We start from the raw sequence: 27,201 nt of genomic DNA, 5'->3' as shown, positions 1-27,201 counted from the left end.
GAGGGAGATGCTAGACAGGGAGGGGTTCCCCTGCCCTGGTTGCACCGCTTCCCAGGAACGCTGCCTGCGCCCGCATGGGCTACTCCACTGACGGCCGTGTGCTCCGGTCCTGGGGCGCACGGCCCTTATCTCCACGCAGGCCCCATTCCCAGGCGGAGGGAAATGCCGGCGTCTGTCCCAGGGCTCCGGCAGCCCCGTCCCCTATAGCTTCCCCCAGGATCTCCAGCCCTTCCCAGGGAGGACCCCAGAGCACGCTTGGCCCCAGGCACCCAGGGAGGAGAAAGTTCCCAAAGTGTCTTCACCAGCAGGTTTCCCATTTTAGACTTGCAACAAGTTTTTTCCTCCTGAAAATTTTCAATACGATGAAATTGCAAAACAAACCCATTTCCAAAGGAAAACAGGTAGAGTGATGGAGGGGTTGCTGCCTTATATAAGATAAAAGGGAAACACAAACATGTCCTGAAAGCCACGTGAGGAGAGAGGCTGTTCCTCAGCTCAGGAGCAAAAGCCCAAGGGCCGGATTTACCTGACAAGTTGCCAGTCAAGCAAATAAACTACTCAAAAAAAAAAAAAAAAACAGCTCCAAAGAAATGCCAATCTTATGGGCAGGGAAACTGAGTCATGGCTGGGTTTGGGGTTGCCAAGTGCCCCTTTCAGGAAGGTGCTGCCTCTGGAGGGCCCCAGGGGGTTCCTACACCCCAGGGGGACCCATGTGCCTCGGGGGGAGCTGGGTAACTCTGAGGGAGCCGCGCTCCCCGGGGGGACCATGAGCCCCGGGGCAGAGCTGTGCACCCGGGGGGGGGGGAGCCATGCACCCTGGAAAGGACCCATGTATCCCAGTGGGCAGCCATGCATCCTGGGGGAGCCGGGTGGGACCATGCGCCCCAGGGGGATCTCTACGCACCGGGGGGGGGCCGTGTGCTCTGGGGCGACAGCACACCGCAGGGAGACCATGCAACCTGCAGGGACCGTGCAAACCAGGGGGCACCGCGAGCCCCGGGGGTGGCGTGCAACTTTGGGGGGAGAGGGGGGCAACCCCCGCACCCTGGGAAGAGCCGTGCACCACAGGGCGACGGTGCAACTTAGGGGGACCGTGCACCCCAGCGGGGGGCAACCCCCGCGCCCTGGGAAGAGCGGTGCAGCCCGCGGGGAGCCGAGCACTCCGGCGGCACCGTGCGCCCCAGCGGGACCACGAGTGCCGGAGGGGAGCCGTGCGCCCCGGGGGTGACCGGGCCGGGGGGAGCGGAGGGCCCGGTGCCGGTGCCGGTGCCGGTGTCCGGCGCGCAGACAGGAAGCGTCCCGCTGCGGCGGCCGCAGATTGGCAGCGCCCTGCTCCAATTGAGCGGCGGCGGCGGCGGCGGCCTCGCACCGCCCGCGCTGCCGCCCCAGCCAGCCCGGCGCGGGCTCCCCGCCACGGCCCGCGGCGGCCGCGCTCCCGGCCCCGGCTGCGGCCCCGGCCCGGCCCGGCCCGCCATGGACACATAGCTGCGGCGCCACGCAGGAAGGTAGGATCCCCTTCCCCCCCCCCCCCCCCCCAAACCGGAGCACTCACACACACCCGGGAGCGCCGCGCTCGCCGCCCGCCCCGACGCCGCGGTGAGGGGCGCGCAAGCAGCGGGGAGGCTCCTGGAGGGGGGGGGGGGGGAGGCTGCTCTGACTGCTTGCCGCATCCCTCTCCCAGGTCGGGGTGAGTGATTCCCCCCCCCCGCAAAGCGTCTGGCCGGGAGTTGTCCCCGCTCTGTCAGCCTCCGCGGGCGCCGGGAGGGTTTTTTGGAGAGAGGCTGGAGCAAAGCGCCCTCGCGCTTGGCGAGTCCCCCGACGGGGCCCTCTGCTCTCCGGGCTGGGGGGACCGGGCAGGGGAAAGCTGGTCTCAGTTACGGGACGCGCGGAGAGAGGCGCTTGCTCAAGGGCAGGCACTGGAAGGACTCTGCCTGCCGCGTCCCTCCTCGCCCCGCGGCGCCCCTTCAATCACGGCTTCCCAGCCGGCCCCCCCCCCCCCCCAGGAGGGAGCCCGGGCTGTCCCCCTGCCACGCTCGCAGGCCGGCCACCCCCCAAATCCGGAGCAGACCCCTCCTCAGTACTGGCTCCAGGGGGGAAGGCTCCAAAACGAGGCTGCGGCGCCGAGTTTCGCTTGGACTTTTTGGAATCAGCAGACCCCGACCCCTCTGGGACAAGGGCTGCGGGATGCCGTGAGAGTCTCGTTTTTTGCTTTGCCCCATTTCTGCGGGGAGCTGCAGCAACTCCGGGCAGGCTGCTGCGCCCCGAGACGGTGCGGGACCGGCTGGTGCCGTTTGCGTAGCCGCCGTCCGGGCCACGCGGGGCTGGCGGAGGGTCGCCGCGCCGGCGGGGGCCTGGAGGTGCCCGGCGCTTGCACGCTGCGCCCGCGCCTGGGTCTGCGTTTGCAGGAGGTGGCGGCGGTGTTTGCGCTCTGCCCCTGTGTGCGCAAGAGCAGGTCGCGGTGTGGCTCCGCACGGCGCTGCGCGGAGCCCGCGGGATCCCGGCCGGGCTCGGGAGCGAGCCCGCGTTCGTCCGGCGGGGCAGAGCAAAAGCCCCGGACAAGCCGCGCGTGGGGCCGAGGGAGGCTGAGCCGGGGGGCTCCTCGGGCAGGGTCTGGGCAGACGAAGTGGGACGGGAGCAGAGGGAGGGCTGAGCAGTGATGGCAGGGATGCACAGGCTCGGGGGGCGCACGGGGTGGTGGGTGCAGGCGGGTGACGCGGAGGGGTCCCTGGGCTGACACCCTGGGGAATGTAGCTCAAGACAGACGTGTTGGCAGAGCTGTGTGCAGCAAGCTCAAGGAACGGCTCAGATTTTGCTCCACTAGCTGCCTTTCGGAGCCTTACAGGGAGGGGAAAACTTGACGTGCTGATTATTTCTGATAAGCAACTTTTTCCCCATCCCAGAGAAGTCTCTGGGCTGTCACAGCGCGGGGGGGGGTGGGGGGGAGGAGGATGCTTGGCTGGGTGCAGGCCCTGTTTATGATGGATGAATGAATGACTCACAGTGCTGCAAGTCGTGTTAATCTTGGAAACGGCAGCAGTTCCCTTTTGCAGCAGCCTGCTTTACCGGCGCCCACTTTTGTGTCCCTTAGCCGGTGGGTACCAACCCGTAACCCAGCCCCACGGTAGCAGGGGAACTCAAAGGGATGGGGATCATCCAAGCCAGGGAGCCAAGCTGCGGCCGCGTCCTGCAACACTCACCTGCCAGGAGCTAGTTACGCACTACATTCACAGCAGCCGGCTTTCTTTCCCCTCCACTTTTGTTCGAGGGCCGCTCCAGTCCCTTCCTGCTTTCACAGAATAAACCTTCCTCTAATTTCCTGCCTTAATGTATTCCTGGATGAGTTATTCCCATGTGTGTTTGTTGCCAACATTGTGCTTTTAGTTCAAGACCTCTTCTGCCTCTCCGGTGTTTACCCTTGTGTATTTATAGCTTCTTCATTATTTTGTTGGGTTAAACAAGCCAAGAGACTCTTGTCTCCTCTAGTTGGATCAGCTCGCTGCTCCTTGATCCTCCCCGCTTCCCCTCTCTGCCTGGTCTCCACCTCCGGCACACGTTATCTGTCCTCGGCAAGGGGAGAGGGGTCCATGTGGCTCTCACCAGGGCCACATATGATGATCCCAGGAGTCCCTTGGAGAATTGATAGATCTTCCTCCTCGGCTGGTGGCACATCCCTGGGACAGGCACGCAGAGGGGAAGGGATGTTCCCACAGGCATCCGCAGCTGCAACACTCTGCCATTGCGTGGGGAAGGCTCCCCGGGGAGGCTGTCATCCCTGTGCCAGGCCAGGTGCCAATGTTGGCAAGGTGCTTGTTTATTCACCCGCTGTCATGGCAGAGCCTTGCTGGATGAGAGATGAGGAGGCCTGGGGTGTCCTTGGGAAGGCTGTTTGGCCTCAGGGAGGCAAGGCTGTTTGAAAGGAGAAGCAGCAGTCTGTAAACATCTCCGGAGAAATGTTTGCTGCTGGTTTGGAGCAGACGTGTACACAGAGCCTAGCTTGGAAATGTGCCCATGCATGTGACACGCTTTCATATGTGCATGCAGAGCTGCTCTTTTTCTGTGCGCTTTACTCTCAAGGTGCTTCAGAGCATCTTCACACCTTGCAAGATGCTTCCCAGAGGAGGGGGCAGGTGTTGGGCAACTTGTGGCTCTGCTTTCCTCTCCTACAGTGTCCCTAGAAAAACAAGGACACCTTTCCCCATCTTCTCTTTTTGAGGTTCAGACGTGAGAGAGGGTGGCTCTGCCCCTGCCAAGGACATGGCTAGGGACAGATTTTGACTCAGATGGGAGCTGTTCCCTACGTGCGATGTGACTGGGCCTCATCTGGCATTTGGGATGCTGATGCAAAATCAGCATCAAGAATTAGCCCTAGGGTGTCTGGGTGATTCTCTGGGATGTTTAGAGAGCTTTTGGTTTTTGTAAGTGTTACTGTGGTTACAAAAGCATCGCATGTGTGATAATGACCAAATTTCTCTCAGCAGATTTAATGACCTGGTGGCCCAAGTTCTTACCAGCAAATCTGCATCTCCTGGTCATGTTTTTCTCTCATGCCTCTTCCCTTCCAGGTTGTTAAGGTGGGGAAGTGTGCAGATGTCTTAAAGTTGTGGTTTGGTTGTCTTCTCTTTGCAGTCAGATTCTCATGGACCATTTCCATGGAAAAAGAAAAAATTCCTCTGGAAATTAGAAGCAGGTTTGCCGTGTCAGAGATCAGTGTGTTAATAGGAATTATCTCTTGAGTCTGGCTGGTTCCCAAGTCTCTGAGTCACTGTCTCATTTAGTCAGCCCTGGTGTGGTTCAGGGACAGGGTAAGCTTCGGGCTTTTCCAGACGCAATTGTGCTGTCGCAGCATCTTGCAGCCCCCCTAAAGCATGCACTGGGCTCTCTTGCAAAGGCTTTACCACTCTCAGGCATCAACAGGAGAGATGATGGGCAAGTGAGTTTCTCTGCACCTCTTGAGCTGGATCAGAGATTGCAACACAGTGATTGACTCTTGGAGCTCACGGACTTTGGCTCAGCTCCATCCAAATCCACACTGGAGGGACCTCTCCGCTTGGTTTCCGCTTTGTAGTTACCTCTTGACCCTGGCACTCAGGGAAAGCTGTGTTGGCTTGCCTCCCAGGTCTGCCTTGGGCAGGTAGGCACCACGCTCCTCACCCCACGTGCAAGGGGAGCAAAGGGTGTCCCACAGTCCCCCTGTCTTCAGCCGAGGCTCTGCGAGTGGGTAATGAGGGCAGAGCACCCCATCCCCTGCCAGAGCCAGGCAGAAAGGTGTAATTCTTTCTTCTGTCCAGCAACATGAGTCTCAAAAACCTGGCAAAAATATCCTCCTCCTCTGTTGCATCTGGTCTTTGGGGTATGGAAGGTCTGGAAGAAGAGGGGAAAGAAGTTGAACTGATTTTTTTAAAACCTGATTCACCTCCATCCTAAAGGGATTCTGTTCTGTGGTCACGTCTGACCAGTAGAACCTGGATTTGGTCCATAAGGGATCAGTCACTACTAAAAAAGCTTGTGAGGGATTTCAGAAGGATTTGCTGGGAGGGTATGAGTAGGAGAAAGACACATCTGTGAATCCCGTTTGTACACATTTTCTGAAGATGCTTTTGGAGACTCCAACGGAGCTAGATGGACCTTGGGTCAGAGCTGGTGTGGTCGGCCTTATGGCTTTACCACGTGGGTGGCTACAGCCAGAGGAAACCACAGGTAAGACTCTGTAGACCAGCACAAGATAGCACCCACTGGAAGGAAGGATTAGAAATGCCATGCAACTTACCGGGTTTTAAATTGACTGTAACCACTCAGGAAAAACATGTAGGCATTGCTGTGGACAGCTCAGTGAAAACATATGTGCGGTGGTGGGCAAGAATGCAAACAAGATGTTAGGCCGTGGAGAGAGGAGATAATGCTGAAAACATTTGGCCCTGTTATGGAAATCAATCCAAGATCCCCAGGAGACTTCTCGGCTTTGGTCCCCTCCTCTCAATAAGGAGACAGCAGAAATAGAAACAGCCTAATAAAAATGATTATGGACCCATAGAGATTTCCTTATAGGGAGAGGTGGAAAAGTTTAGGGCTCTTTCATCTAATGAAATCCTCATGGTGGAAAGAAGGTCGTTCGGGCATTTTCTGTTTTACCCCAACTCCTGAAGTGGAAGCAAGGGACACCTGGCCTTGTTGAAAAGCTCCTGCTGGAAACGGACCAAGGAAAAGAGGGGAAGTCAGAAGCCACAAGCCGGCAGAGCTCCCTGCCATGCTCTGGCTGCAGCCCAGGATGCAGAGGGGCCCCACGGTGGCTCGGTACCATTTCTAGGAACGTGGCGAGCGGCAGCGCGTGGCCAGCGGGCGTCCGCTCTGTGGCATGGTGCAAGAGGCTTCTTGGCGGCCGGGAGAAAGCAAGTCCCATCTCCAGCCCTCTGATGCCCCAGGGTCGGATCCGGCATAGGAGAGCCCCTAGCAGAGAGGGGCCGCGTTGCATCCTGCAGGCAGCCCTAAGGGCAGGTGCGTTAACCGGACAGGCAACTGATTTTGGAGGGCGGCTTTGGATTTGCATCCCTGAGATGCGTCCCTCTGCCAAACATCCAGGCTGGCAGAGCATCGCCTGTTCAGCTGTTTCCTTCATCTTCCTGTGCCTGCATTGGCCCCTTCCTTTGGGACTGAAATAGCGTGTGTTTGGTCCCAGCCGGACCAATAGCTGAAGCTGGAGACAGGGATCTTGCAAGTGCCTTTTTGATGAAGGTCAGTATGAACATCAATGCCTCTTGAATTTAGCAGTACCACGAAAGGCATGATTCAGACCTCTCTTTCCTGCAAAATTAGCTAGAAAAACAAAAGACCTTGGGTGACGTCGAGCAAAGCCCAGATGGCTGCTTCGCCGAAGGAAATGATGAACGGTTGTGCTGCCGTAGTGCCCAGCACCATGCCCAGCATCATGCCCCTGTTACAACAGAGGGGCTGCAGCTCCCGACAGCTGTGCTGAAAATGTCCCTGTAGAGATCCCCTGGGGCTGGGTCGGTTGCGGTGTCCTTGCTTTGCTTTGCGAAAGCCTCTGTCACGCACGGTGCCCAGGCCAGCTGGCATCTCCCCAGCCTTCCTTGCAGAGCTGGGGCCAGCCCTGAGCCCCTTAGGAAGTCCATGGGAGTCTTTCTTTTGCTTTCCATGAGTTTTGCCTGAGGCCCCAAACCTTAGGAGGAACTGATGGACTTGACCAGCTGTTGCTCCATCCTTGTCTTGCAAGGGCCAGCACGCAACCCCAGGAGGTTCGTTGGGGCTTCGGCTGCTTTTGATTTCTTGGCTCCTGCAAGGGTCCGAGGAGGCTGTTCCCTAGCTCCACCGAGACTGCTCCACCCTGTCCCGGCTTTCATTTTAGCATGTTATGCCTTGAGCGTGACTGCCCCCAGGGAATTGTCCCTTTTTTTCCCTAACCAATCCTGTCTTCCTCCCCGATGCTGTGCCCGGCTCTGTTCCCCCGCACTGCTGGGGCAGTGCCAGCTGTCCTTGTGTCCCCTCGCACCCGAGAGGTGCGTGTGCTCGCTGGTGCCTCCGGCTCCCGGGCTGCCCGGTTTCCCTCCCTCTGACCTTGTGCGGTGCCGGGAGGGAGGGGGACACAGGCCCCTCCAAGCTGCGCCCCTGCCCAGGGCGGCGTTCGCCGGGCAGGCGACCGCGCGCTTGGAGCTGACCTCTGCCAAGCGCAGCCGCCGGCCGGGTGAACTCCGGAGGGGATGGTTTTTCTAAGCATCCTGTTGACACAGTTCTCTGACTCTGCTGCAAAACCCCCGGAGGCTGCAGATAAGCGCTCGGAGTTCTTGCAACTCCGACCGCGGGGCAGTTTGCTCTGAAAATGCCTTGGAGGGCTCTCGCAAGGCAGCGAGTCACTGAGTGTTGATTTGCACTCTGACCGGTCTGGGAGGAAGGTGCTGAGACCCGAGTCCTGCTTCGGCTTGGATGGAGCCTTTGAAATAACCAGCAGCGGTCGTGCTGTGATGGGCGGAGGACGTAAGCAAGGCAAGGTCTGTGGGGAAGGTAATATCTCTTATCCCCCCGCTCCCTGGGGTGTAGGTGGAAGAACAAGACCTGGGACATGCTGCCCCATGAGACGTGTCACCGGTGGGGTGGCTCATGTTGGACCTGGGGTTAATGGCGAGTGAGCACCAGGCTTCGATCCAGGCAGCGGTGCGCGGAGGACTTGCTTCCTCCGGAGCCTGGGAGGCTCCTTCAGGGGCTTTTCCTTAATTCTCCCTGTCTATCAAGGGCAGAGGGGCCCTGCGGCAGCGTTTAACCCTCTTGGGGGTGTGGAGGAAACTTCAGCAGAGCTGCTGGCGACGTGGCTGCTGGGGTTGCACTGCGCTCGGGCGTGAGATTTCTTGCAGCAGCGGTATTTCGGGGATGGCAGAAAATGCCTCTTTACCAGCCCTCGCCTCGACAAAAGGAGGGTGGAGCGGAGCCGAAGGAAACTTTTTGCAGCCAGCTCTATGAATTTCCAATTAACAGCTCGCCTGGAGTGGGTTTTGCCACCGCGAAAGAGGTTAATGCACCTAATGTTTGCAGAAACGATCCATTTTTCTTAGTAATTTAATAGCGTGGGCAGACTACTTGCTGACACAGAGCCAGCAGCCAGCACTGAGGAGCCTGTGTGTGCTCGGCTGCAGACCGTAACCACCTTCCCTATGAAAAGAAGGAATGTTGACCTAATAGAAAAGACATTTAAACAGAAGTTTTAAAGAGCAGTTTGGGTTGGATTCGGCTTGCGCTCACGGGTGTAAATCTGCCTGCTGCAGCGGAGTCGCTCTGGCCTCTCCGGTTATCAGCAGGGCCGTTCGCCCCTCTCCGGGAGCGGCGGGCGCGGAGGGGACGTCCCCGGCGGCGCGGTGCTTCCCCGGGGCCTCCGCCGGAGCCGGCCGGCAGCCTCGGCAGCCTCGGCCGTCGGGAGCGCGAGCTCTTGCATCCGCCCACCGGCACAGTTAGGGGAGGTTATGTTGGGCAACTGCTTTATTCACTGAAAGGAAAAAAAAAAAAAGGCAGTTTCGAGGAGGCCAGCACAATTTCTGAATTGAGGCTGGACTCAGCGCCTAACGTGGGCTGTTCCAGGGCATTTCATTCTGACATTTTCCAAATGAAATGTTTTGATTTCTTTTCTTTTTTTTTTTTTTTTAATTTCCCACCCCAAGGTAATGTTTGGAAGCCAAATTTAGCTCAATTTAATTCAAACAGTTTTAAAAAAGTAAAACCACCGAAAACTAAACAAGGTCTATCATTTAGAACAAAATGTTTTGGTTTTCATTTTCCTTTTGGCACGAAAAGTCCAAACTCTTTTTTTCTTTTTTTTTCTTCCGTTTTCCTCTTGACCCACAAACAAAATTTTTCTCCGGGTCCCTTCCCGAGCTCGTGCCGTGCGCAGAGCTCGGAGGCGCCCTGGCAGGGGGACAGCTGAGCCCTGCATCGCTCGAGCAGGAGGAACCGGCTCTCCTTCTCCCAGCTGGGCAGCGTTGAGCCTGGATTGGGGCGAGCAGGGGGCTCGTGGGTGCAGCGAGGGGGGAGCACGCGTGTGCCGTGGGAATGCGGCTCTCCGGCCGTGGGGAGTGTCCCGGCGCAGCCCGTCCTGCAGGGGGACGGTGCCGGCGCCGCCGATGGATGCTTTCCTCCGGCTGCTCCGCGTCTGGCAAGGCTGAGAGCCGCAGGGTGAGCTCTGGCGTTGCCTTGTCCCCTTATTTACCCAGGTTTAAAATCAATCTGACCTTCCCCCGCCCAGGCTTGGGCAAACGGTAGCTGTCCCTGAGCGAGGAGCTCCTTTCGGCTAAAGGGGAGCCGTGTTTTCCTGCTGGCTTTCGCCGTCGCCTTGCGGCGAGCCCCCTCCGTGGGCACGGCGGCGGCGGCGGGTGCCCGTCCCGCTGCCCCGCGTACCGGCCCCTCTCCACCGCCTGGGGCCGTCGGGAGCGATGCGCGGGGATGGGAGCCAGGCTGGGGGTGCTGCGCGGGCACCTCCCACCCCCCGGCCGTAAATCAGAGCGTGGTTAATCTGGGGGGCAAACGCCAGTCGCTGCCGGAGCTGCCCGAGGGGGGGGTGCCGCAAGCCACCAGGAGCCTGCGCGCTCCGACCCCTCTGGCGTCTCGCGGCCAGACTGTGGTGCTGCATTTGGGCCGGATTTCACCCAGAAGCGAGCAGGGCAAATCCCTGACTCGCCTAGCGCCTGATTTTCTTTATTTCTTTTTTTCTTTATCCCCCTCTCTAAGTGGATGGCTGCGTACCACGGCGTTGCTTTTTATAGCCTTGAGCTGCAACTGGGGTGAGCTGCCAGCCGATGGTCCAGCGGCGGGATCGTCCCCGCGGTGTTGCAGGCCACAGGGAAAGGGAGATAATTGACCCCTAACCCGGAGCCACGCTCCCACGTGCCTGCGGAGGCATTTAAAGAGCCGCATTAGTCACCGGCGCTGGGGCCAACGTGCGCCGTTCCCAGCAGGCGGGCGGACCGCACCGTGCACCGTGCACCGTGCCCCGGGAGAGCGCAAGGGCTGCGATGGAGGCGGCGGTGGCTCTTCCCCTGCCATCGCTCGCCGTTGCCTCCGGCGCTTCCCTCATAAACACTTGCCAGTAAAACAGGACGAAAAAGGATGATAAATAAATCCCAGCCCGGAGGCGGCATGGTCCGGGCACGAGCAGTTGTCTGCCGGGGACGTCCCTGCCTGCGAGGGGGCAGCAGGCGGCTCTGGCAGGGCTCGGATGGGTCGCGCCTGCATCCCGGGGCGCGCGCGGGGCTGGGAGCGTTTCCGCTGCAGCTGCACGCGGGCGTTTTGCCGGCCGGGACCCTGTGCACGCGCCTTTCCCTCTGGGCCGTTTGCAGGGGGGCAGATCCGGCTCTAAATCCGTCCCGAAGGACGGAGGGGGAAGAGGCTTGCGGAGAGGCGAGCGCCACAGTGCAATTTGGGTTTCCAAAAACACGTGAGAGCCGCCGGCTCGTTCCGTGAAACGCGGCCAGTTTTTTCCGCCAGCCGGGAGCCGAGCACGTGCCGCGACGCTGCTTGCAGGGCGGTGTTCGCAGTCCCCCCGTCGCGCCCCCCCGCCGCAGGCTCTGGAGGGGTTGCGCTCCTATTAAAAGGGTTAGAGGGAGGCCGGAGGTTCCTGCCCGCTCCCTGGGAGCGCTTTACGAGCGCGCGGGGCCCGCGGCCGGCGTGCTCCCGCTCCTGCAGGAGCGCGGGCTCTGCCCTCCGCAGCGGGAGCCTGCCCCGCTGGCCTCGGCACGCTCCCGGCCTCCCATGCGCCGAGCTCCGGCCGGGACGCTGCCGCGCCATGCGGAGCGCCGGGAGGTCGTGGCTGCAGCCAGCTCTTTGCAGGCTCTGTCTCCGGAGCATCCCTCTGTCCGGATGCAACCCCGAGCTGTGACGGGGCTGGGGTCGGCTGTGTCCGGTGCCCCTGTGGCCGGCGGGCTCTGCTTGGGAGCTGTTTTTGCGGAGCAGAGGCTGGGAAGGAGGCAGAGAGCCAGCGGGCAGGGAGCGAGCGGCCTCGCTCGGAGCGGCGGGGGGAGATGCGCCGCCGGCTCGGCGCGTGCTTTCTCCAGACGTGATTTCACCGCCGCGGGGAGGGAGCGCGGCCAAGGCACAGGCCCCGCTCGCCCCGGCGGCACCCGGCATGCTTGCCGGGCGTTAGTCACCGGGGCCATGCCGGGGACAGGGACGGGGTGTGCCGGCTGCCGCCACAGCACGTGGGGCCGGGGTCCCCAGCTCCGCGCGAGCCCTGGGCTCTCCCACGCCGCCTCCTCACGCGGCATGGGGACGGGCGGCCGGGTGAGCCTGCGTTTCTGGGAAGCCACCCGGCTGCCCGGGGAGAAGGCCGAGGGAGGAAGGGATGGATGGGGGCAGGCTGGGGAAAGCAGGGAAGCAGCGTCCCCCTTCGGGATGGATTTGGGGAGGCGTCCCAGGGAGACAGAGGTGCCGACTGGTGCAGGAGGAGCTCAGAGAAGGTGCTGGCACCATCCCAGCTCAGGGAAGCCTGCCAGGGCTGTTTCTTCCTTCTCTCCAGCCCCTTCAGCTTGCCTGGAGCTACGGCACACAGTCAGCCTGCCCTGTATAGCTTAAGGTCAAAGCCAGCACCTCACGCTGTGCTCGGCCTTCCCAGCTCTGCATCCCGGGATCTGATCCGACAGCCGTAAAACCGGGCCATCACCCTGCAGTGATTTGCCCTGCCCAGCAATGGGGCTGCTCTGCCTCTGCCCGGGATGCACACGCCTGTGGCTCAGTGCAGCCGGCATTACCACCCTACGGATGTCCAGGTCAAGCTCTCAGCGCGCCCTGAATCACAGGGCAAAGCCCTGGGGTTTGGGGCCAGCATGCTGGAGGGCTTTTGCAGAGGTCCGTGGGTCTCTGGCACTGCCAGGGGCTGAGACGCGGCCTGCTACGGCACGATGAGGGCTTGGCGGGCCCTTGGCGCCAGCAGGGAATTGCTTCCCTGGCTCCCGCCGAGCTCCTGCCCCTGGGGACAAGGAGGCTGCGAGCTGGGAGAGGCCATGGGGTGGCTCTAGGTCCCCATGTCTCCCTGCGATGGGGCTCTGCACTCACATCCCTGCACCGTGCCAAAGCCGCCTGGGCCCAAAACCTCCTACGGGAGAGGGGCCAAACCTGGGACAAGCAGCCAGCGAAGCCCTGGGGCTGGGTCCCGTAGGACAACGAAGGTGCCGGTGGCCAGGGAGCAGCCGGCGAGAGCAGGAGAAGCCAAGGCATGGATGATGGGGAGGGAGGTGTCGGAGCGAGGACCGAGCTGCAGCCCTTTGCTCTGCCCGGACACCGTGGGTGTCGGGTTCCCAGGGCTAATTTTAAACCCCAGCTGAAACACTGGCTGGCTTGTTCTCCCTCCTGCCGAGGCTGCTGCCGGCAGCGTGTCCCGGGCATGGAGGAAGAGGCCAGGCTGTCAAATACTTTCACTGCTGCCATATGGCTGCGTCCAAGCACCTGGGGCCGCAGAGGCAGCCGGGGCCAGCAAGCGCTGCCTGGGAAGAGGGAGGGAGGAAGGACGGGCAGAGGAGGGCAGGAGAGGGCAGATGAAGGAGCAGGAAGGGATGTGCACAGAGGGCTTTATGAGAAGCACAAGCTGCGACTTTAACTTGGTGCAGGCGGCTACGTGGGTGCCTTTAAACCTGTTTCAGACGTGCTGGCCTTTACTTCTGCGTGAAGGTGTTGGATTTGCTATAGCCCGTGCCCAGCACACCTCCGTCGGAGACCAGAGCTTCAGCAAAGGGCTTTGCGCTCGTTACACCAAGCCACCGCGGTTTGCTTCGGCCAAGGGTTCCTCGCAGTACTCCCAGCCCGTCCCTTCTGCCCGGGGTGCTCTGTGTCACGTTCCTCTCCCAGCATCTCCGGAGATGCTCGAGGCTGGCCAGGGACAAGTTTCGCCCATGGGCTGCCTGTGCTGAGGGTTGGGTCTCTCCAGCAGCCCCCAGCTGGTACACCGTGCTGATCCTTGGGAGACCCGATGATGAGCAGCTCCGTCAAGGGAAGCGCCGGACTCCTGGTTTCTCCTGGGGCAGCTGTGCCCCAGTCCCTGGGGTCCGTGGGGCTGGCTGTGTTTGCAGTGCCGTGAAGGGTGTCGGGGCATGGTGCTGGGGTGACAGCACCTTGGCGACTAGATGCAAAGTGAAAGTGTGGGGGGGGTATTTTCTCCTTCCCTAGCCCACACCCACATCCAGCTCAAAGGTTGGGAGAAATGTGACCCAGAAGGGTCGCAGCCCTAGAGGCGCATGGCCCAGCTCTGATCTGCGGAGCCAAGGGCTGGGGGTAGCATATCTCTGCGCCGGAGCTGCACAAGAGGCCGTGCACGGCGCTGCATGTGCCGGACGCTGGCGACCTGCTGTCTGCCAGGTGGCACGGGTGCAGAGCGGGCAACGGCACCAGCATCTGGTGCTTGGCACCCTCCTGCTGTGCTTCCCGCTCTCGCCGCATGGGCCTGTGCCGGGGGCTGTGCGGTGGGGAGCTGGCGGCGGGATGGTGTCAGCGAGGAGGCTTGGACTTTGCATCTGCACAGTCCCCATCAGCATCAGGACGGGGTCGGAGGCTGCGGCGATGGCGCGAAAGGGCTTCCTGCGAGGGGTGGCTCAGCCCACACCAGCGTCCGCCTACCGCACGCCTGGTCCGGGCAGCTCCAGGGCAGCTGACGAGGCTCCGGCTGGGCTGCGTCAGGTGCCCCCCGTCCCCATCGCGCGCCACGACGGGGGTCGGAGGCGATGGGGGGATGCCAGCGCGTGTCGACGTTGGGCGTCCCTCTTCCAAGGGGGTGCCGTGGGCATGCTCATCCCCGCGGGAGCGGGGCTGCTCCCACAGCCTCCCGGCCCTGGGTTTGCAACCCAGCGCTGCAGAGAGGGCAGGGGCGCGTGCACGGCCCCGCGCACCCTCCTCCGGGGCACGCGTCGGCGGCCGAGGACGCCCGACCCGCGATGGGGGCGGCTGCGATCGACCCCGGCCTGCGGGGTTTCTGCCCCGCTCGCCGCCGGGGCTGCTGCGGACCCGCTCGCCAGCAGCGCTGCGCTCCCGGCCCAGGTGCCGAGCATGCCGGGAGAGGGGAATGCCTCGGAGACTCGTTCCGAAACAAGGCTGCCCTTTTATTCTCCTTTACGACTGCATTTTAATATCCAGAGCCACCCCTCCCTCCCCGGGCGCCTGCCAGCAGGGCCTGTATCGCCTGCGTTTGGCCTGACGAGAAAGCCCGGCCAGGCCCTGGGCCCCAGCGCGGGGGAGAGAGTAGTATTTTTTCCCCCTCTTTTTAATGTATGTTTTCTGTAGCTCTAATTGGACGGGCCGGGGCGCCAGCCAAGGCAAACACACCTGAGGGAGTCTCGCCTTGCAGACCCCATCTGCCTCGCCAGAGGCTCTGCTCCCCGCACGGCCCCTTTACGGGCGCGGGGGGCGCGGGGCGGTTTCGGGGGGGGGGGAGGAGGATGGCTCCCGCGCCAAGCTGGGCAGCCGTTCCGCGCGAGCGAGGCCGTGCGCGGAGATGGGGCCGAGCCGGCGGCGCGGTGGGCGGCTTTTGGGCTGCCCGGCGCAGCCCCGTTCCTGCGTGGAGCTGAGGTATCTCCCATGGCATGCGGGTGCTGCAGGGGTTGCGGGAGGCTGCTGGGTGAGGATGCCGCGGGGAGGTGACATGGGGGGGATCGAAGCTGGGTCGCAGCAAGGTTTCACCCTCCCGGGGCGACCGAGCACCGTTGATACGCTGCAGGTCGCGGTTCACCTCCTGGCTTTTGGGCACTCGGAGAGGTGGCAGCCCCCAAGAGCACGCTTGCCGGGGTGGTGACAGCCATGCCATGGCGACCCCCAGTGCGCCAGGGTCTGTGTTGAGCTGCAGGGCCACCTACCCTTCAAAAGCAGTCCGGGGACCATTTGGGAAAATGAGCCGGAGACATTAACAGGCCACGGTGCGCCCGGCCACCACAATGGCTTGCATTGACAGCCAAAGCCAAGCTCGGCTGAACTCTGGGTGTTTGTGTAGTGCTCTTATTCCCTGGTTTGTTTGCTTTCTTGTGTGGGCTTTTTTTCCCCCGGTTGTTTCAGGAGCCCCTGCTGCGGGCTGGCCGAGCAACGCTGGCGGGGCACCGGCACCCTGGGGCCTGGCAGCTGCCACGCGGTGCCTGCGCTGAGGGCAGCTCTGGACGCTCTGCTTGCCCACGCCAGGGTCCCATCAGCTCAGGCTGAGCTCCCCGACCACCCCGGCCGGCAGCGGAGAGAGGCATACAGAGGGAAAATAACCCGTGGGTGAGGACACCGGGGGATTAACGCCCGGGGCTGTGCCCCAGAGGGACCAGGGCAGCGCTTGTCCCTGTGCCCCTCAGGGTACGGACTTGTCCTACTGCCCCTGGTGCAGCCAGGCCTTCTGCACCAGCGTCAGGACCTCCTGGCAGTGGTAACTGTGGTGACAGCTTAAAACTATAAAAAGCAGGGTGCATCCTCACCAGGACCTGCTGGTTCCCTTGAGGGGATGAACTGGGCAGGAGGGGTTTGCACGGGCTGGGTCATGCCTCCGTTCTCCCCCCAGCAAGTGTGACGAGTTGAAGGATTCTCCCTGCATATGGGATTTTCCGGGAGCTGCGGCTGCTGGTCGTGGCAAAGGGTCCTTGGTGTCTCTGGTCAAAGCTAGAGCTGTGCAGAGGGCAGAAGGAGCATTTCACGAAGGATTTCAGAGCTTCCTTGGCCTCGAGTCAAAGCAGGCTGAAACAGGAACATTTCAAAATTCTTTTGGATGAGGAAAATTCCACAGGCAGCCCCCCTCCGGAGAAAGTTTGGGATGGTTGAAATGTTTGGAGTGAGAGGCTGCTTGGTTTTGTTTACTCTGAACTATAACTTTGCAAATAATAAAAAAATTAAAAAGGAGACAATAGAAGCCTGTAAACAGAGAGCTGTCCCCAAGCGGAGACCGGAGCGTCTCTCCAAGAACGTCAAAGGAGATGTGTCAGCACAGTCAGAACTTTGCCCTGGTTTTTCCCCTGCTCGGATACGCTCACACTTAATTTTTCAGGAGGACTTTCTTTTTTTTACAGCAGAAAATGATCCTGCCAGTGTTTTTCCAACCTTCTCAACTCACGCAGTGCAGAGGCCCCCTGTTTCCTGGCTGCCTTTTGGAGCCCCCCAGTCCTCGGCAGTGGCCACCTCCTCTCACACCTTCTAGTGTAACCCCCTGTGACGTGGCTAGGCAGGCCGGGACACCTCCGGGAGCAGGAGGACGTGTAAATGAAACCGGCTTGGCTGCAGAAAAGCATCCTTCCCATGCTGCTGTGCCGGCAAAGGGGAGCAGCTGGGGAGGAGGGACAGGACCCACGGGTGCTCCTGCCTCTTCCCCGGTGGAGATGGTGCCCTTGGGCTGTCCCAGCACCTCCATGCTGGTGTTATCCCAGCTTTTGCCAGTCTTTGCTTCTTGCAGCTTTTCTTTGTGTGGGACTGGTGGATGAGATGTGATTGAGCTGGGAGGAGAGGAGGGCACGGGTTCCCGCTGCAGCAAGGTGTTTCCTCAGCCTCCAGGTCCACCAGGTGCCTCAGAGCCTGCTGCATGCCTGGCTCAGCCTGAGCTGCCTCCCATTAGCAAACCGCTGTGTCAGGGCTGCCTCCCAGCTTGGACAGGACCAGCCACGCTGGTCCTGCAGCAGTGCCCGGCCAGCCAGCTGCAGCGGCCACATCGGGTCCCAGAGCCAGGCAGAGGCACGGGCAGCTCCCTGAGCACCTCACTGCGCCAGGCATTGCCACGGGTCTGCGCCCATGGTCCTTCCCCCTTGCAGGGACACCGTTGGCCAGAGATGCTACAGGCTTGAGGGGTTAATGGGCCATCCTTTGGCAGTGGTTTTATTTTGCTGCTCAGGTGTCTGGTAGTGACACCTGAAATCGCCCCCAGCCCAAAAGGGTTTTTGTTCTGCAAAAGGAGTGACAGCAAATTGCTGGCTGCAGGATTATTTGTGCCATTGAAATGAAACGTTACCAGCTCTGGAAGGAAAGCAGTAACGGCAGACTGTTTATTTTGGACCTGCCGCCCTGCAGTGTTTTGGCTGACCTGAGCGCCTTCGTGCTTTGGTGATGGAGCAGAGCCCAATTGCTCCCAGACACCGGAGAGCTTTAGAGCCTGGAGCACGGCTCTGCTCCCCGTGTCCGGGGGACGGATGAGGCTGTGCGGCCGGCCCGCGGCACCAGGCTGGAAGGGGTGCTGCAGGGCCCCTCTCCTGCATGCAGTTTGCTTTGCGCCCCTCTTGCCGAGAGGCAATGGGGAGCAAAGCCATGAGATGCATGCAGGACGTCAGTATGTGAGACCCTGGGTTTCTGTGGGCCGTGGTGGGGTTGCCGCCTCCTGGAAACCTGCGTCTCGATGTGCCGGAGCCCAGCTGGACACAGCGTTGGGCTGCAGCTGGTTTGCAGGCGCCCGGGGGCTGCCATGGGACGTCTTTCCAGGCTCGCTGGAGACGTTGGGGCATGCTGTTTCTGGGGGACACCGCTGCTGTCCATTGGGTCGCATGCTCCCATGCCCTTCATCCCTCCAAAGCACCTCAGTGTCCGGTTCCCGGGCAGCTTCCCCACCTCCCTGTGAGCAGGCTGCCCCCGGCCCCGCTCTCGCTGTCACAGCCTTAGCACGGTTTGCCGTCCTCTCCAGCTCTCCGCTCCAAGGATGCTTCAAGATGCAGACAAAAAGCAAAGCCAGCAGCAGGAGGTCATCCTCCACCCTCTTTGATTTCGAGAAGGTGCCGTTTGCCTCCGGGTCCTGTCAGGCCCCGTTCTGAGTGGTGCACGCTGCAAATGGGGTCCTGGCTCCCTGTAGCCTTTGGTGGGAAACGTTTCCCCTTGCTGCCGCTCTTGGAGGGCATGCCGGGAAAGCTGTGCAGAGCCAGAGCTGGTCGGGGACTGTCAGGGCAAAACCCTCCACCATCCAAAAGGCAAAACCTAGACCGTGCACCGGGGAAGCTCGTTTCTGGGGGGGCTCTTAGTTTGCAAATGCTGCTGGGAAGGACAAGGGGGAGGAAAGCACCCCATCCCCGTCTGGTGAGTGTGCTGGTGCCCATGTGCCTCCGTCATGCCGTGGGCTGTGGGTCCAGCCCCTGCTCTGCTTTGGAGCAGGGCCCGAAGTGCTGGGTTTGCTCGTTTCCAGAGAGGGGCTGATCCAGCAGGCGCCAGCTGTGTGGCCTCCCCGCTGCCTCCGGCTCCCTGCATGCCGCCTCTTTTGTTTAGGAGCAGAAAAATGTCCAAAATCTCAAACATTCTGGGGACAGGAAAACAGCTTCCCGCCCTGCTCTAATCACAGGGTCGCAAAGCTCTGTGTAAGGAAAGGCCCGGCGGGTCCCACCCATGCCCGCGGGTCCGGCGCGAGGCTCTGCCTGGCTGCATGCCCGGCCGTCCCTGGCAGGGGACAGAGGGGACAGCGGCTCAGTCGGTTGCCCGCCCGGGGTCCTCCCTTGCCGCGTGCACCCGCAGGCCGTGGCGGGAGCCCCGCGCCACTCCATCCCTCGCCCTTCGGATGGGAACGCCGGCCAGGGCTGCCTTTACGGCCGCTGCGCCGCCGAGATTATTTTTAGGAATTTCTCCAGCGTGTGGCTTCGGGCAAGGGTGGCAGGCTGGCCCGTGGGGGCAGGGAGAGAAGGGCTTTTTCTTTCCCCCTCCGACTAAAACCGCTGCCAGCTGGCAGGGGTTCAAGGCCGGGCTGCTGGCTGCTAACAGAGCAGTTGCTGTTTGGCCCCGGCCGCTGCCTCAGGTTACAGCCGGGAGCAGGAGCCTTCTCCTTCCGCGCACGGGGCAGGCGAGGGTGGCGGCGAGGGGCCGGGCGGACGCGGGGGCGTTTCGGTGGGTGTTTTCCAGCCGCAGCTGGGGTAAGAGCGGCGCCTCTCCGCAGCGCGGGGGCCCGGCGAGGCGGCGCGCTGGGGAGGCGCGGGGCGGCCGCCCGGCACCGCGGCCTCGGGCCCCGCCAGCCGCCGCCGGCAGCGCGGCCGCGGAGCAGAGAGGTGCGCGGCGGGCGCGGGGCGCGCTGCGCTCGGGGCGGCCGCCCGGGCTGCGCGGGGCTGCTGGCGGCTGCTGGCCGCGGGCGGGCTCTGCTGCGGTTTTGGGGGGTTGTTGCAGCGCGGGGGTGAACCAGCGCCGCGGCTGCCCCGGTGCCTGAGCGGGATCCGGGCGGTGGCGGCTCTGACACAGCTCTGCTCTGGGACCAGGCGGCACCGTGCACCGGGGTGCGTGTGTGTGTGTGTTGGGGTGTGTGTGATCAGCAGTGGGTGCTGGGGCAGTGCTGGGGTGCAGGTGTGCGTGTGTGCAGGCGTGTGTGATCATTGGCAGGTGCTGGGGCAGTGCTGGGGTGCAGGTGTGCGTGTGTGCAGGCGTGTGTGATCATTGGCAGGTGCTGGGGCAGTGCTGGGGTGCAGGTGTGCGTGTGTGCAGGTGTGTGTGATCATTGGCAGGTGCTGGGGCAGTGCTGGGGTGCAGGTGTGCGTGTGTGCAGGCGTGTGTGATCATTGGCAGGTGCTGGGGCTGTGCTGGGGTGCAGGTGTGCGTGTGTGCAGGCGTGTGTGATCATTGGCAGGTGCTGGGGCTGTGCTGGGGTGCAGGTGTGCGTGTGTGCAGGCGTGTGTGATCATTGGCAGGTGCTGGGGCTGTGCTGGGGTGCAGGTGTGCGTGTGTGCAGGTGTGTGTGATTATTGGCAGGTGCTGGGGCAGTGCTGGGGTGCAGGTGTGCGTGTGTGCAGGCGTGTGTGATCATTGGCAGGTGCTGGGGCTGTGCTGGGGTGCAGGTGTGCGTGTGTGCAGGCGTGTGTGATCATTGGCAGGTGCTGGGGCAGTGCTGGGGTGCAGGTGTGCGTGTGTGCAGGCGTGTGTGATTATTGGCAGGTGCTGGGGCTGTGCTGGGGTGCAGGTGTGCGTGTGTGCAGGTGTGTGTGATCATTGGCAGGTGCTGGGGCTGTGCTGGGGTGCAGGTGTGCGTGTGTGCAGGCGTGTGTGATCAGCAGTGGGTGCTGGGGCTGTGCTGGGGTGCAGGTGTGCGTGTGTGCAGGCGTGTGTGATCATTGGCAGGTGCTGGGGCTGTGCTGGGGTGCAGGTGTGCGTGTGTGCAGGCGTGTGTGATCATTGCCAGGTGCTGGGGCAGTGCTGGGGTGCAGGTGTGCGTGTGTGCAGGCGTGTGTGATTATTGGCAGGTGCTGGGGCTGTGCTGGGGTGCAGGTGTGCGTGTGTGCAGGCGTGTGTGATCATTGGCAGGTGCTGGGGCAGTGCTGGGGTGCAGGTGTGCGTGTGTGCAGGTGTGTGTGATCATTGGCAGGTGCTGGGGCTGTGCTGGGGTGCAGGTGTGCGTGTGTGCAGGTGTGTGTGATCATTGGCAGGTGCTGGGGCAGTGCTGGGGTGCAGGTGTGCGTGTGTGCAGGCGTGTGTGATCATTGGCAGGTGCTGGGGCTGTGCTGGGGTGCAGGTGTGCGTGTGTGCAGGCGTGTGTGATCATTGCCAGGTGCTGGGGCAGTGCTGGGGTGCAGGTGTGCGTGTGTGCAGGCGTGTGTGATTATTGGCAGGTGCTGGGGCTGTGCTGGGGTGCAGGTGTGCGTGTGTGCAGGCGTGTGTGATCATTGGCAGGTGCTGGGGCAGTGCTGGGGTGCAGGTGTGCGTGTGTGCAGGTGTGTGTGATCATTGGCAGGTGCTGGGGCTGTGCTGGGGTGCAGGTGTGCGTGTGTGCAGGTGTGTGTGATCATTGGCAGGTGCTGGGGCAGTGCTGGGGTGCAGGTGTGCGTGTGTGCAGGCGTGTGTGATCATTGGCAGGTGCTGGGGCAGTGCTGGGGTGCAGGTGTGCGTGTGTGCAGGTGTGTGTGATCATTGCCAGGTGCTGGGGCTGTGCTGGGGTGCAGGTGTGCGTGTGTGCAGGCGTGTGTGATCATTGGCAGGTGCTGGGGCAGTGCTGGGGTGCAGGTGTGCGTGTGTGCAGGTGTGTGTGATCATTGCCAGGTGCTGGGGCTGTGCTGGGGTGCAGGTGTGCGTGTGTGCAGGTGTGTGTGATCATTGGCAGGTGCTGGGGCTGTGCTGGGGTGCAGGTGTGCGTGTGTGCAGGCGTGTGTGATCATTGGCAGGTGCTGGGGCAGTGCTGGGGTGCAGGTGTGCATGTGTGCAGGTGTGTGTGATCATTGGCAGGTGCTGGGGCTGTGCTGGGGTGCAGGTGTGTGTGTGTGCGCACACATGTGTGTGTGTATCGGCAGCACTAGGTCCTGGGGGCTGTGCTGGGTGCAGGGGTGCATGTGTGCAAGGGTGTATGTGTGTGATCATCACTGGGTGCTGGGGCTGTGCCAGGTGTGTGTGTGTGTGCAGTCAGCTCCAGGTGCTGGGGCTGTGCCGAGTTGCAGGTATTAGTGTGTGTGTGCGTGCAGGTATGTGTGTACGAGCAGCAGGAGGAGCTGGGGCTGTGCTCTGTGCAGGTAAGGGGTGGGGGGTGCGATCAGCACTGTGTGCCGGGTTCAGGCAGAGGGGTGCGTAGGCAGTAGGAGGCTCCTACCTGCTCCCTGGTGTGAACAGGGTCCAGGGGGCTTTATGGGTTAATTTGGAGTCCGATCTGAGTGGGGTCTTGTGGCCCCTCTGGGTTTGGCAGCAACTCCCTGGCTCTTCCCCTGCTCCCAAAAGCTGTGCTCCCTGCACCAGTGCCAGGAGGAGAAAGAGGAGCTATGGGAGAAGGAGGCACCAAAGAAATAGGGGAAAAAGCATAGAGCATGCTTTTAGAGGAAAAGGCCAAAGTTTTCTCAGCCTGGAGGTCTGTGAGCCTCCTGGCAGGTTGAGCCTCATGGGGCTGCCCCCATAGCAGCCCCCCGCGCTCGGAGGGCTCATTGCGCTGCTCACGTTGCCATTTGTCAGACGTGGTTTCTGGCTTGTCTGTGTTTCCTGGGCCTCTCGGATGGAGGTTTCGCCGGAGCCGAGGGCTGCTGCCATCCCAGTGCAGAGGGCGCAAACCCCGGGGCTGGGACATCTCCCATGCCTGGCTCCGAGTGCAGGTCGTCCCCGCACTGCTGAGCCCCGGCTGAGCCTTGTCTTTGGACACCAGCAATGAGTTGGAGATTTCATCCTCGCCCCCCGGGCAGACCCCGGGGTTGAAGGGGGGTGTAAATCCAGCACAGCGCATCCAAGTCCCCCTCGGATTCCCCACGGGAGCAGAGGGGCTGGGGAAGGCGAGCAGGGTCACCCCGTGGCGCCCGGAGGCGGTGGCCCCGCCAGCAGCTGGGATGCATCCCCTGCTGGCGCCTGTTGTTCGCCGGCGCTGGCACGGTGCGCCGGGCTCGGGTGTCTCTGAGCAAGCCGCGGCGCCGAGGGGGGCAATGCCACCGCCACGCTCGCCGCGGGAGGCACCGGATTGTCTCTTTCTCCCCCCCTCTCCACCCCGCCTTGTCCCCAGACTTGGCAAAAAGCAAACAAGGGATGAATACGAATGAACGCCCTGGGAAACGAGGGCGTCGCGGCTCTCTCCGAGCGCGAGCCCTCCCTGCCGGGCCCGGGGATGGGTGCAGGGGAGCAGCAGAGAGGGGACTGTGCGGGTGCCCACCATGGGGCCACGGCAGTGGCACGCGCCAGGGTGCCACTCTCGGCCCTGGGGATGGATGGGGGTGCGTGCTGTGATGCCGGCTGGTGTTCGTTCTGGGTGGCTGGTTATCCCTGGGAAAAGCCAACATGAAGCTCCCAGATTTGAGGTGCAGGGGGCAGGATATGGCCCTCTGCAGCTCGAAAAAGCAATGCAAAGAGGCGGCAGGCCAATGTGAGAGCACTTGACGCTGCCAAGATGTCTTGGAGGTGCCCTGTCCTTGCAGGGTGGAGAGGGCGGGGGCCCCACAGCGAGGTGGCGGCGTGCATAGGTGCCAGTCCAGGGTGGTCGAGGAGCTCCTGTTTGCAGCGGACTATCCAAGCAGGACAGTTGAGCTCCCCCTGCCCCAAAGGTGCGTGTTAATGTGGCGCCCCGCTGGGGCAGCAAGTCTGTGCTGCCTCCAAGCTGAGCCATGCTGTTGGGTGCAAAAACTCCAGCCCTTTGCTCGCACCTGGAGAAATGGTGCCGTGGTCTGCAGCACTGGTGGGGCGAGGATGCGGGTCAGCAATGCCGGATGCCGGCCCTGCTGCGCTGGGGCCGGTGCATCCCTAGGTCCAGGGAGGCAGATGCTGCAGGGCGCATTTCTGGGTGCAGCAGCGGCGTGGGGATGTGCTGAGGTCATATTGTGGCAGATAGCTTTGGCAAGCTCCAAAAACCCTTGGAGACGCTGAATGCAACGCGGCCCATCCCAGTTTCCTGAGCCGCTTTGGCGTGGTGCGTCTGCAGGGATGCTGTGAGGAGAGTGGGCTTAGCAGGGGGCTCTTCTCCCACCCTCCAAAACCCCAAAGAAAGGAGAAGAGGGAAGTTGCTGCTGCTTCCAAATGCCACCGCCCTTGGCCGTGGGATCGGTTTCCCACCCTGGCAGGAGAGAGCCGGGTTTGGGGAGCAGCGCCAGGGCTGGTCCACAGGCTCAGGAGAGCATGAGTCCAGCATGATGGCACCTCCCAGGTAATTCGAGATGTCTGGCGTGAGATGTTGCCCAGTGCAGAGTGGCTTTTTGCAGGTGGGTGACTCCGGCAGGGCCCAGCGTGCAATGGGCAGAGCTGCCTAGTGCTCTTGTTCTTATTTATTTATTTTCTTCCCCCCTCACGTCTCCATTTCAGCGACGCTGCCTCGGACCACCCCGGGGAGGAGCTGGCGGGGGAGAGGTTAGGAGGCGCCCTGGGTTTCTCTGCTTGGGTGGGAGCATCCCATTTGTCCCACCACCACCCCCCTGTCTTCAGCCCCCCGGCGCGTCGGCGTCTGCATGCGCATCTCCCCCCGGCTCTGCGTGCGGCGCTCTCGCTTTGAAGAGCGACTTCAAATGAAGCAAAGCAGAAAAAAGCCACTGTCTTTCAAAGCGCCGAGCCCAATGGAAAGTTGGCCTCTCCCAGGAATCTGCTTCATGCCTGTGCCAGGCCACTGCAGGGCATGGCACGGAGCGGCCGTGTCGGGGGGACGGAGCGGGGGACTGTCACACACCACATGTGTGCCGGTGTGGGTGCATGCAGTGGGGACAGCTGTGATTTGAGCTGGGGTGGGAGGATGTTTTGGCTCCCATCGTTCAGGTCTGGATCGTGCCGCCGTTTCTGCAGGAGCGGGCTCCCCGCAGGATTTCTACCCCAGGTCCCCACAATCAGCCTCCTAGGAAAAAAAAAATGTTGGATGGGCTAAAAAGTTGTGAAACGTGAGTGTACGCACCGTGCTGCCTGGGCTCGAGGCCCTGCACCCCCCTCACCAGCCCCTGCCCTTGCAAAGGGGCTGGCTGGGAATGGGAAAAATCACGTGGCTCCGGGAGCTGGTGCTGCAAGGAGAAACGCAAAGGAGGCTGCGGAGGAGAGCGGCAGCAGGAAGCGCCTCTCCCTCCGGCAGCGCGCGTCTGGCCCTGCCGCCGCGCTCTCCGTGTCTCTGCAAAGTGCCCTGCGCCAGATGGGTGTTGCACAAACCGCTCCCGCTCGGAGCGGTCTCCTGGCTGCCAGCGCAGCTTGGAGCGAACGCAGGGCGACCCGGGTGGCTTCCGGCGAGCAGAGTTGGGAAAATAAGACAGGGAGGGCCCTGCTGGGTCCGGCCCAGCCCTGTCCCCTGGCACCGGCGCTTAGAAACCTCCGCTGAACTTCCCAGCGTGGTTTCTCTCTAGCGAATTCATCCTCGTCCGTCCTTGAGCTGACGCGATCCCACGGCTTTCGGAGCAGCTGCAGCTCCCTGCCTGCTCGTCGGCGGCTGAGAGCGGCCGTCCTCTGCCCTGCGCTGGCTCCGGGGGACACCGGCTCGCCGCGGCTGCTCTCCGGAGATGCCCCCGGCCGCCTCGGCTCCGGTGGCCCAGGGATGAGGTGCGTGGAGGTAACATCAGCCGACGCTCGGCGGGCCCCGGCGTGCATGGGGCAGAGCAGCAGCGGGCTGGGGGGGGATGCAGGACGGGGACCTTGCGGTTTTTGGCTCGCGCCTGCGGACTAGCCCAGTCACCCTGGCTGGGCACGACAAGATCTTCCCGTGCTGAGAGAAGTCCAATATTGCTGCGGTTCGTCCCGGGACCAAGCTGCAACCCCAGCCTGGCGCCGCTGCCCCCAGCCTTGGCCCGGGGGCTCGCGCAGCCCGGAGCAGGCGGCAGACGCCTCTCGGGCCATCATTAGCGTGAGCGGAGGAAGAAAGCGCCCAGTTGTTTCCTCCGGCTGCGGGGCCGGGGACTCCCTGTCCCCGGGATGCGTCACCGCTGCTGCAGGGATAGAGGGACGCTTTCTCCGGCCGGCCGACTCCGTGCACACACGTGTGCATTTGCCCACGTTCCGCCCCCGGTGGTGGAGTCGGGCTGCAAAAAGCACGGGGAGCCTTGCTGCCCGGCCGGTTTTGAACCGCAGCCTGTCCCAGCGCGTCTGGCCTCCTTCCACACCACGGCACTGGCAGAGAGCAAAGTCCCCGGGTCTTCCCCGGCCCGCGGCTCTTTCCCGGTGGGACAGGGCTGCGGCTGGGGCCTGGGGCAGGCTCCTCCGTGGGCTTTTGCTCGTGGCCTTCAGGGCAGGCGAGGAAGGGGTTGCCCTGCTGCTCGTCTCTGCGGCGACGTTGTTTGGCCATGGCTGGCTTTCGGCAGTGCTTCAAGCAGGTTGTTTTTGGAGCCAGCTTGCGTGTCCGTGCGGGCTCGGTGCACACTGCGCTGGCGGAGATGTGGTGCTGCCTAAAATATCCTGCCCAAGATGGGGAAGATCAAGATGTGCTGGGGTAAGGATGGGGAGTGCTCGGGGGTCCCCGGGATGGGGATGCTGTAGGGTGCTGGTGGCTGCGAGGATGCGGAGTGGTCCTTGGCTGGTCAGGAAACGGTGGGGGGCAGCTGGGGGGGTCTCTGTGGGGATCAGAGGTTGGGATATGGCTGGGGGCCGCAAATAGCGCGGTGTTCCCTGCTCCTTCCATGTCCACATGGGGAAAGACACCTTCGAGTGTCCCCACTGCAGGGTAGTTTTTCCAGGCTGGCCTCAAACCAGTTAACTACCCAAAGACCTAGCAAATTCATTTCACCAGTGGCACGCCGCCACGGCCATGCTGCGCTCAGGCTGGGTGCCTCCATGGCCGCAGCGCTGGCGAGCACTGCCGTTGCGGGCACCGGGAAACCGCTCCGCAGCAGCGGGGTTAACGGGACGGGTTTCGGAGCCGCGGCCTTGGCCGAGAGGGCAACGCTGAACCGCAGCGGCACGTCCCTGGACCTGCGGTTTGCGCCGCTGGGTCATTTCTCTGTTGGCAGATGAGCTGGCGTTTTTGCTTCGGTCGCCCTAGTCCCACGCTGACATGTCCTGCGAGGCGATTAAAGGCAGCGAGAGCCTAGGGGAGCGTCCGTCCTCCGCGCGCCCCGTGGACGCGGGCAATATCCTCAGAGCACAGCAGCTGCGCTAACTTTGCCAAGCAACCGCTGTGCATTCACCCTCCGCAGCGTTTGCACAACCCACGCTGGAGAAAAACAAAACAAAATGAAAAATGGGACAATTGGGAGAAGAAGTCATTTTCTTTTAAAGTTGTTTTGCCCTGTCCTCATGAACAGTCTCCCTTTTCCCTCATCTCCCACAGCACCGTGCCCTTAACTCTGACCCATGTGGTGTTTGAAGTTATTTTTGGTTGCTGCTTTTAAGTGTATTTTAAGTCTTTTATTCCATCCCCAAAATATTTTACTTCAAGGCGTAATATTCCCAGTTAATATCAGTTACCGTCATAGTTTTGGCAGC

At 62.2% G+C, this 27,201-nt stretch overlaps 1 protein-coding gene across 2 annotated transcripts in view; it reads left to right on the top strand.

Annotated features, from left to right (window-relative positions):
- Window positions 1-1,425: 1,425 nt before the first annotated feature.
- Window positions 1,426-27,201, top strand: part of IL11RA (interleukin 11 receptor subunit alpha) — a 34,222-nt gene continuing 8,446 nt past the window's right edge. Inside the window, exon 1 of one of the 2 annotated variants that reach the window (XM_067316073.1) lies at window positions 1,426-1,505. Coding sequence is in view for 1 of the 2 variants with exons in the window: in XM_067316072.1 (XP_067172173.1) it covers window positions 7,974-8,000 (27 nt within the window). In the remaining variant the exon portion in view is untranslated. Of the gene's footprint in view, window positions 1,506-7,958; window positions 8,001-27,201 lie in introns of those variants that run through there. The other variant, XM_067316072.1, reaches the window with a different exon arrangement.

Source organism: Apteryx mantelli, chromosome Z, assembly GCF_036417845.1.
Source record: "Apteryx mantelli isolate bAptMan1 chromosome Z, bAptMan1.hap1, whole genome shotgun sequence".
NCBI classification, from domain to species: Eukaryota; Metazoa; Chordata; class Aves; order Apterygiformes; family Apterygidae; genus Apteryx; species Apteryx mantelli.
The sequence above is the reverse complement of the archived record's forward strand: the minus strand, read 5'-3'. Positions and strand labels throughout refer to the sequence as shown.